At 51.4% G+C, this 10,274-nt stretch overlaps 1 protein-coding gene across 1 annotated transcript in view; it reads right to left on the bottom strand.

Moving 5' to 3' along the window:
* Nucleotides 1–138: 138 nt before the first annotated feature.
* The window catches only part of LOC123243044 (tyrosine-protein phosphatase non-receptor type 11-like), a 36,449-nt gene continuing 26,313 nt past the window's right edge, over nucleotides 139–10,274 (bottom strand). Inside the window, exons 4-12 of the mRNA XM_044671215.1 lie at nucleotides 6,953–7,148; nucleotides 6,761–6,880; nucleotides 4,675–4,788; nucleotides 4,113–4,209; nucleotides 3,641–3,720; nucleotides 2,670–2,825; nucleotides 2,441–2,572; nucleotides 1,023–1,177; nucleotides 139–911 (exon numbers count right to left, since the gene is read on the bottom strand). Coding sequence (XP_044527150.1) covers nucleotides 713–911; nucleotides 1,023–1,177; nucleotides 2,441–2,572; nucleotides 2,670–2,825; nucleotides 3,641–3,720; nucleotides 4,113–4,209; nucleotides 4,675–4,788; nucleotides 6,761–6,880; nucleotides 6,953–7,148 — 1,249 coding nt within the window. The 3' untranslated portion in view covers nucleotides 139–712. The remainder of the gene's footprint in view (nucleotides 912–1,022; nucleotides 1,178–2,440; nucleotides 2,573–2,669; nucleotides 2,826–3,640; nucleotides 3,721–4,112; nucleotides 4,210–4,674; nucleotides 4,789–6,760; nucleotides 6,881–6,952; nucleotides 7,149–10,274) is intronic.

Below are 10,274 nucleotides of genomic sequence, written 5' to 3'. Positions count from 1 at the left end.
TTCTCTCCTTTTCCCTTCTCTCATCTCTCTCTCTCTCTCTCTCTCTCTCTCTCTCTCTCTCTCTCTCTCTCTCTCTCTCTCTCTCTCTCTCTCCCTCTCCCTCTCCCTCTCCCTCTCCCTCTCCCTTTCCCCTTCTTCTCCTGGCCCTCTAATATGGCTGTTTCCCATGGGTCAGTTGTGGTTCTCTTCACCTTTTCCTTCATTCAGATCCGAGCTAGTTCTCTTCTGGAGACTCTGAACGATGCATCTTCAGTCAGTTAGGTGACTCATTGAATAGAGGGCTGGGTCCAGAGTCTTTGAAATCTTACTAGCTGTACGACCCTGGACAAGTCACATAACCTCTGCCTGACTCCGTTTCCTCGTTTACAAATTGGCAATAATAATAGCACCCTCTTCCCAGGGTTGTGGTTTGGTTCCAGTGAGATCATGTTTGTAAACCACCTTATGAAGCTTAAAGCACTCTAGAAATGCCAAGCTATGACGAGGAAGGTGAGGATGTAGGAGGTAATCCTTGAGCTGAGCCTTGAAGGAAAGGAAGGATTGGATTCTAGAGGAAGATGAGGAAGGAGAGGATTCTAGGCACGAGAGTCCGCCTGTGCAAAGGCATGGGACCGATGGAGAACAGCATGGCGGCCAATTCTCCTACCCCTCTGTTCACTCTGCCCCCTTCCTTCGCAGCTGTGGGGTGGGTCTTGCCTCATCTAGACCATCTCTACTGCACTCCTCCAGAGTCCAGCACGGGGTTGAACAAACAGTAGGAGCTTGGTAAACGCTGCCGGGCTGCCATGAAGCTTGGGACCCGGAGGGAACATGGGAGGACTGGGAGCTGGGGAGTGACCATACCCTGTCGGCGAATCGTGTCCACCAGGATGTCAATCACGATGATGGTGCCCGTGCGTCCGATGCCAGCGCTGGGGACAAAAAGGAGTCACCCCTGAGGAGCTTGCTGGTGGCCTCCCTCCCCTCTGCCCACCAAGCCCTGCAGCCACCCCTCCCCAGCAGAGCCCCGGGGGAAGAAGTACCTGCAATGTACCACGATGGGTCCAGAGCCCGGGACGCTGCTCTGGGCCTGGTTCACCTGATCCAGGAAACTGAGGACACCCCCAGGCTCCGTGGGGACCCCGTGGTCTGGCCAGCTGAAGTACTGGTAGTGCGTCACCTTCCTCGGCTGCTCCTCCTGGGCCGGGGCGAGGAGAAGGATGCTGTGTGTGAGGAGCCTCGAGTGCCACCTTCACTCACTCCCACTCCCACTCCCACTCCCACTCCCCCCAGGGCTAGCTAGCATTCTCTCTCTAGAAATTGTACTGAGTTATTTCATATAGGACAGAGACTCCATCTTCCCTTGAAGTGTGCTCCTTCCTGGGCCAGTCCCTGAGATCTCAAGAGAGTTGGCCAAGGTCACACAAACAGGCTGGGTCGGTCAGAATTTGAACCTAGAGCCTCCTGACGCCTTCCTCTCCTTATCTTGTATACATTGTGCACTTATATATCTACGTTATGTGTTTTCTAGCCCAATCCTCTCATTTTACAGTTGAAGAAACTGATGCCAAAAGTGAATTAACTTGCCCGAGGCCATTTGTCCTTCTCGGATCCCCAAAGTTTATTATAGTCTCTGACACTTTAAGAAGTGCTTGTTGGGGGCGAAGGGGGCATGTGCAGCTAGGAGGCTCAATGGAGTGAGAGTCAAGCCTAGAGACAAGAAGTCCTGCGTTCAAATCTGGCCTCAGACACTTCCTAGTTGTCTGACCCTGGACAAGTCATTTACCTCCCCCCATTGCCTTACGGCTCCTCTGCCTTGGAACCAATACATAATGTTGATTCTAAGAAAGAAGGTCAGAGATTTTTTAAAAGATTTGTTAATATTTTTTAAGAAACTTTTAAATTTTATTTAATATTTAATTACTTCTAATTAATTAATTTAATGTTAATTGATTAAAATTAAATAATTAAAATTAAATAAATTAAATTTTATTAATTAATAATAAAAATTAGTTAATATTTAATCATTGATAATAAAATTCAAAATTCTAATATTTTTAAATAAACGCTTGTTGACAGCCGATGAACTGATAAGGATAGTAAATGTCAGATGTGGGATTTGAACCAGAATCCTCTGACTTCAGAACTCTCTAGAGTGTAAGCTTCTCAAGGGCAGGAATATTTAGATTCTGCCTCTGTCCACTCCGCCCCAACCCCTAGCCCAGTGCCAGGCAGATAGTAATCCTTGGTTGTTAACTCAAGCTAAACGGAGAGCCTGGAGCCAGAGACAGAGGGGGAAGATGCTGCTTCGCCCCACTCCCAGGGCATTCTGGGATGAAGCCGCCCTTCTTGTCGCCCCTCCTCTTTTGTCTCGCCGGCTGGCCCCTGGGCCCCCTCCCAAAGTATGGCCTCAGCCCTCTCCCCCAAAGTGACAGCCCACCCGGCAGCCCTGGAGGCTCACCCTGTCCGTACGCCCCATCTCCAGCTCCCGCACATAGTATCCTTGAGCCTCCCTCTCGGAGACATGGCGCACGCGCACACAGCCGTAGTCCTTGGTACAGTGCTGATCCGGCCAGTAGCGGAAACACTTGTTCTGGGGGGGTTGGGGAAGACAGCGATGCCTGGCCCTGCTGGGAAACACGACAAAACCTCCCCCGCCCCGCAGTGCCCACCAAAGCCGGCCCCCTCACCCGTCCTCGCTCCATCTCCTTGGTTGTCATGACGATGACATGCGTGTTCTCTTGGTACACCATAGCCCAGAAGTCATTGACTGTGGTCTGCAGGCAGCCCTGGGTCGCTATGTACACCTTCGAAGGTTCCTGGCTCTGGCCATCCTCTGGGATGCTCTGAAAGAGACCATGGGCAGATGCTCACCTGAAGAGCTTCCCCTGGGCCTGGGGCTCCTCTGTGCCCACCATAGCCAGAACAGAAGAGAGGACAGAAAGCAGAGCCCCGGGGTCCCAGCAGGAACCCAACAAGACTCTCTTCCAGATCAAACAGCCAACGGGTGCTGGCCAGGGGTAAAAACGTGAATTTGACTCCCAGGAGCCGATGGAAACCCACAGAGGGGCAGGAAATCAGCTTAGGATCTGGGTAACCTGGGCGCGGTCCCCTCTGAACTTTGAAGCAAAGGGGGCTCTCGGCAACAAATCCCGGCGCCCCGAAGATGGAAGGAGACACTAGCAGTGGAAAATGGGCTACCTCTAAGCCCCCCAGATCCCCTGGATGCAGCTCTAAGGTTGACAAAACTTGGGCCTGGGAAGCACCTTAGGGGCCACATAGTCTGAACCCTTATTTTACATAAAGGGAAGCTGAGGCACTGAGCAATGACTTGCCCAAGGTCCCACACTGAGTCCTTGGCAGAGCTTGGACTCAGACTCTAAATCCAGCATCCTCCACATAAAACACAGACTCCTTCAGATAAACAAGGTCTCAAGCACGTGGGCTGAAAAGCCTTTAGAGAGATTCTCACGCCTGATCCTCCACATTTTACAGATGAGAAAACAGATGCCCAGAGAGAGGTAGCAGCTTGCCCAAAGTCACAAAGTTAGGAAGCAGCCGAGCTTGGCCGAGAAACCAGACCTTCTGACTCCCAAAGCCAATATCCTTTTCACTAGACATATAGGATCACCCCAACAGTTGGGTGCGTGGCCACACACACCTTGATGTAGTTGGCATTTATGTAGTCAGCTCCTGGCACACTCCCATCCACCTCTCGAAGGGTCACACGGGTGGTATCGACTGCAGAGGGGAGAGAAAAGTGAGAAGAGCAGGAAGGTTTAGGAGTCTGGGGTGGGCAGAGGGAGAGGAGCCGTAGAGGTTCCCAGGACTCCCTGTCTGCCCTCTTCCTCACTCTCCTGGGCCAATATTTGACCTACCTGAGGCTGATGGGCAGAGGGCCTGGGGTAGAGAGAAGGGGGATGTGCATGCCTGGGGTGTCCAGACATGTCTATGTGTGCAAAGGGAACAGTGTGGGGGAGTACGTGGGTGATGTGGTCAGTTAGCACAGGGTACAAGGGTTCAGAGAACTACCCACTGGAGAACAAGGAGAGAGAAAGAAATCTGGGGCAACAAAGGCAGGTCTGTGGGCTCACTCTCTCCCACCCCACTGGCCCCCACCCTGAGATCCTCACAGGGGAGAATGTTCTTGTAGCGGTTTTTGGCCTTGTTCTCTGGGCGCTGTCCCTCCTTCCGGGGGTACAAGAGCTTACACTCCTGCTGCTGAAGCATCTGGGAAGATAAAGCCCACCTTGGCTCAGCCTTTGCCCCAAGCCCACATTTCAGTTCTGACCCCAAACCCAATTCCAGCCCTACAGATGAACCCACGCCGCATCCTCAATCCACAGCTCGGCCCTGGCCCCAGTTCCATATTTTAGCCTGACTCAAACCCCACAGCTCAGTCTTGAACCCTAGAACTCAGCCATAGCCCCAGCCCCAACCCCCTAGTGAATCCTAACTTTATACCCTCTCTTAATCCCCACCAGATCCTCTTCCCCTCTGTCCTCCCAACTCTGTCCTCCCAACTTATCCCCTTTTTTATCAAGGCTCAGAAAGCTTTAGTTACTCAGTCAGGGGCTCAATGCCAGGCAAGGACAGAGCCCAGATAAGACCCCAGGAGTGTTGGCTCTCCTGGTGCTGGCTCTGGGGATGTTAGGGGCCAAGACGAAGGGCAGCAACTGGCTCTCCTGCCCTTACCTCAAACTCCTCCCAGAATCCCTGTTTGGCCTTCTCGCTCTGGTCTGCCATCTTGTTCAGCTCTCGGACACGGTTCTCAATGTTGGCAGCATTTATCCTGGTGGCATTAAATGGCTGGCAGGAAGAGTGGGGTCAGAGTCAGCACGGCCAGCCCTCTGCCTCCCCTGGTCCTAGCTCCTCTGGTCCACTCTTCCTTCTTTTGCCCAGCACTGAGCTAGACCCAGGGGGGCTGTGGTAACAGCTCGTTCTGGGAAAGTGGGATGTTTTCTGTTAAACTGCAATTGGTCTAGACTTCCAGTCTCCCCTGACTCATCCAGGCAATGCTCTGTTGAAAGCCCACTGACGACTTTCAGGCACTACCCACCACCCCAGGCTTATTTCCCATGGCTCCCTTCACATGCTCTCGCTTCTAGACAAACTATCCTAAAACTTCTTCTCTACCTCTTAGAAGTTTTTAGTCCTTTCAAGACCCTACAAGAAGCCTTCCTGGATTCTCCCCCAGTCCTTATTGTTCTCTCCCTCCTCAAATTACCTTCTATCAATGCAGAAGAAAAACATGACTTATCACTTGTTTATATGGGTATATGATTTGGGGTTTTGGTTTTCGAAGATTGCTCTATAGCAAAAATGAATAATATGGAAATAGATATCAAGTGATAACATTTGTATAACCCAGTAGAATTGCTAGTCAGCTCTGGGAGGGGGGAGGAAAGAAGGGAGAGAAAGAAAATAAATTATATAAACATGGAAAAATATTTTTAAGATAAAAATTTAAAAATAAAAGCAAATTACCTTCTATCTATTAATGTGCTGCCTACATTTTGTATCCCTCCCCCCAGAAAGATGTCAGCTACTTGAGGGCAGACATTTTTTGTTTTTGCATCCCTAGTACCCAGTGTAGCAGCTGCTAGATAGCATACACATAGTAAATGCTTGTTAAACTGACTCTAGAGATTCTACCAATCCATGACTCAGCCAACCCAGCTTCCTAGGACTTTCCCTTGCCCTTGCCCATGAATTCTTTTATTAGAATGTAAGCATCTTGAGGGCAGGGGATGTTTGGGTTTTGTCTTGGATCTGCAGTGTCTAAAGGGTACATAGTAGGTGCCTAATAAATGCTTATTTATTATTATTATTATTATTATCATCTCCAACTTCTTTGAATCTCAGAACTTCTGAGCTGGAAGGGACCTCAAAGACCAACTGTTCTACTCCATACCAGAAAAAGACTGTACCCCCTCTCAACTGCCAGCATCCTCAACCTATCATTTTCTTGGTCATTTTCAGTCATGTCTGACTCTTTGTGACCCCATTTAGGGTTTTTTTTTGCAAAGATAATAGATCAGTTTACGAAATTTCCTTCTCTAACTCATTTTACAGATATGGAAACTAAGGCAAACAGGGTTAAGAGACTTACCCTGGGCCAAACGGCTAATAAATGTCTGAGGCTGGATTTGAACTCAGGAAGATAGGCTCAGCACTCTATCAACTGTGCCACCTACCTGCCCAACATGGAATTAGCCAGGCTCTGTGTGGAGTCTTGGAATGTGAGGGATCTTGTTGTTTCCCCTAGAAGTCCATTGCTCAGTGGGAAGTTTTCCCTGACATCCAGCCTCCATCTGCCTCTCTGTAGCAGTTCCCCCCACCCCACTTGATTCTCCTAGTACTGCCTGCTAAGGCCAAGCAGAACAGCACTAATTCTTCTTCTACCTGGTAGAAAAGGTGGCTGACCAAAGATCTTGGGGTCCCCTGAGATCCTGACCCTCTAAGGGCTTGTCACAGCCAGATGCTAGAGCAGCTACAATTGCCCCTTCGCCTCCCGCCCCCAGTAAGTTTTTTCTTCTCCAGGTTAAATGCAGGGATAAGTTTTTGAGCTCGAAAGTATCTTGGGGGTCATTGGCTCCGACCCCCTCCCTTTCCAGATGACCCAGCATGCCTGGATCCTTGCATGGCTCTTTCCAAAATACATTCTAGAGATCCTTCTCCATCCCGGCTGAGTTTCAGCCCTGGCTATGGCAGCTCAGGCCCCCTCCCCTTGGGAGGAAGCCCCCTGAAGGCCCTGAGGCTTGGTGGGACCAGCAGGTACCTGTTTGAGGTGCACGACGGCCCCTGACTTCTCCACCATGGGGTTCTTCTTATAGTGTTCCACGAGGTCCGTGAGGGTGTCAAATCGCTCCCCTCCACCCACGTCGTACTTGCCGTCCGCCTAGGGAGGAGGCACGTGAGTGGGAGCCCCTGGAGCCCTCCCCTTCCCACGTCCCAGAGCTGAGGGGCACACCTGGAAGCGGATCATGACGTGGGTGACCCGGGGCCGGCGGTCACCGCCATCCAGCTTGTCCAGCTCCTGGGTGAGGACAGAGAGCACAAAGTCCCCAGGCTTGCTCTGACTCTCTCGTACCAAGAAGCTCCCAGGTTTGCCCTTCTCAGTCAGCAGCTTCTCTGCCTCCTTGCCAAAGAGGTGTCCATGGTACCACCTGGGAGGGGATGGAGAGAGGGGGGCGAGTGAGGGCTCCATTCAGCCTAGGAAGAGGAAAGGATTCACCTGCACACATACAGATATGCTAAGACATAAGGTCAATCTGGAGGCCTTCCTGAGGGAGGACGCAGAACTCCTCTTCATGACTCAAATCAGAGAATCTTAAGAGCTGGGAGGTGGGGGGTGGATGGAGGGGGCTCAGTGGGTACCTTGTCTAACCCATACCCTTCTCTAACATGCTTGACAAATGGTCATCCAGGCTTTGCTTGACGACCTTCAAGGACAGGGAGCTCACTACCTATCAAGGCAGTCTCCTCTACTCTGGGACAAACCAAATGAGTTTTCCTGGGATTTGACACCTAAATTAACTTCTCTGCACCTTCCCCTCCCTGCTCCTGGTCCTTCCAAGGCCTAAGGAAAGAAGACTGTTCCACCTGCTAGCTGTTCAGATTCTGAAACACAGCTATGGCATCCTTCCCTAACCATTCTCAACCAAGTCTAGACATTCTCCATTCCTTCAACTCATTCTTTTTTTTTTTTTTTAACCCTCACCTTCTGTCTTGGAATGCATACTAGTTTTGGTTCCAAGGCAGTAGAGTGGTAGGGGCTAGGCAATGGGGTTAAGTGACTTGCCCAGGATCACACAGCTAGGAAGCTAGGAAGCATAGAAGATCAGAAGGCCTATACTTTGCCTCTCACTATTACCATGGATGATTTGAATAGTGCAGGGTTTAATGGTTCCTGTCCATCAGCCTCAAAGTATATAGAAAGTGTCTGAGGACAAATTTGAACCTAGAACCTCCTGGCTCTCTATCCACTAAGCCACCCAGCTGCCCCCCTCAAATAATTCTAATACTTCATGTAATGCAGGCATCCATTTATCTCAGCCCTCCTGCCACCTCCCTGCCCCATCAATACATTCACAACCCCACCTCCCCATTTACACTTCAGTAATTAAATCAATATTCTCATATATTCTTGAAAAAGCTGGACAGGCAACTGCCCTATGGGTCAACTCAACATCCCTGAGACTCCCCAGGCCCAAAGTCCCTTCTCTGGCTGTCACTTAGGTCCCTCATAGAGAAGATTCGCTCACTTTTTCAGTTTCATAAGACCATAAGGAAGGGCTGGAAGGGAGTCCAGGTCATCTTTACAGAAAGGGGAACTAAGGTCCAGAGTGGGTAAGTGACTTATCCAAGGTCACACAGGAGTGGAATTCTGAATTCCAGAACCACTCTGGGAAGGTGGTCTTGGATTCCTAAGGCCGAGCACAGCGATGCTTTCTCATTCATCTATCTAGCTGGGGCTCAAGCTGTCCTGCTTACCCTCCTTCAGACACTCCCCCCTCAACTGTGGTACCCAGAACAAAACCTGAGGCCTGGAGGAGTCTAACCAGGGCAGAGGACCACGGGACTGTGTTGCTGGAAGCTCTACCCTTCAGAGCTAGAGAATGGTAAGGAGGCCTGGGGAATGGCGAAAGGACTAACTGTGGCATTAGAAGGCATCATCTTTTAGTCATCATCTTTGACTCTCTGTGACCCCATTGGGGTTTTCTTAGCAAAGATACTGGGCTGGCTTATCATTTCCTTCTCCAGCTTATTTTACAGATGAAGAAACTGAGGCAACCAGAGTTAAGTGACTGGCCCAGGGCTGCAAAACTATGGTCATTTGGGGTTTTCTCAGCAAAGATACTGGACTGGTGTATCATTTCCTTCTCCAGGAAAGAGGAGGCCCAGAGCTTGGGTTTTTGGCATGCTGTCTCTCCTTGAGGGCCAGGACTGTCTTCTGCCTGCCTCTGGCTCCCTAGCCCTCTGCACAGTGCCTGGCACCCAGTAGGTGCTTAACAAATGTCTGCTGACTGACAGAATGCTGGGGTGACCTTGGGCAAGTCCCTGGGAGGCTTCCAGGCTGGAGGTTGTCCCTGGGCCTAATTTTCTTCCTCTGTGAAAAGCAGATGACCCTTCCAGCTCCCCGACCAGGATCCAGTGCGCTCCCAGGGCTGGGCTTCTCCCCGGAGCAGAGCTGGGCTGCTGGTGACTGACGACTCCCTGCCCTGGGTCAAGAGAGTTCCCTGCAGGCCCCTCGCCGGCCACTAGGTGGCGGCCTCTCCCTTGCCGAGCTGGCCTGGGGAGGGCAGTTAAGAATGCCATTTGGGGGGTTCCCTAGAGGGTGGGAGGGGAGCAGCTTGTCCCAAACACAGCCATCTAGGTGGGGCCCCTCAGCTGGGCAGCTCCACGCTGCCCAGAAATACCCCCCAGGAGCCCCTTGTTGCACCCACTACCATCCGCCTGGGTTATGGTGCCTCCCTCTTCCTCACAGCCCTGGGAGCTCTCCTTAATCCTCCCCAGCTCCCCTCCCGTTCTGGATGAGGCCCACTTCCTCCAAGTCACGCGGGCAATCATTATGATTTGGAGATAACGCTAATAATAGCTCACACCTGGCATTCATCCTCTGGGCTTCTCCTGACAATCCTGGGAAACAGGCGCTAGTAGGACTCCTGGTTTACAGGTGGGGAAACTGAGGCTCCGACCAGTTCAGCAGCTTTTGCCCAAGTTCCCACAGCTAAGGGTGACCGTGTGGGAGGGTAACGCCCAAGTCTTCTGGTCTCTGAGTCCGGCAGTCTATCAGACACCCCACACAGCCAGTCAGTGTCTGAGCCAGGCATGGGACTGGGGCCTTTATGACTCCAAGCCCAGCATCCTCCTCCCTCCTGCTACAAGTGCAGGAGCTGCAGTTCCTTCCCTGTGTATCTGGCTCAGAGGGGATCTTGGAGGCCTTCTAGTCCAATGTGGGACAGACTGGGCAAAGAGAAGCAGGAAAAAGGGCTGAGTTTAAGGAATAAGAGTCATCCGGTCTGGCTGGGGCAAGCGGGGTATGAAGAGGGATAATGAGAAATAAGTCTGGGCAGGTTATCTGGGGCCAGACTGCGATGGGCTTCGAGGGCCTGCCAAGGAGTTTGTTTTATCCCAGAGGCAAGAAGATGCCTTTGAAAGCTGGGGGCTGGGGGCTGCGTGCTAGGGAGATGACTTTAGCAGCCGTGCAGAGGATGAAAGATGGAGAGAGAGAGAGAGAGAGAGAGAGAGAGAGAGAGAGAGAGAGAGAGAGAGAGAGAGAGGAGGGAGTG

Source organism: Gracilinanus agilis, chromosome 3, assembly GCF_016433145.1.
Source record: "Gracilinanus agilis isolate LMUSP501 chromosome 3, AgileGrace, whole genome shotgun sequence".
In the NCBI taxonomy this organism is placed as follows: Eukaryota; Metazoa; Chordata; class Mammalia; order Didelphimorphia; family Didelphidae; genus Gracilinanus; species Gracilinanus agilis.
The sequence above is the reverse complement of the archived record's forward strand: the minus strand, read 5'-3'. Positions and strand labels throughout refer to the sequence as shown.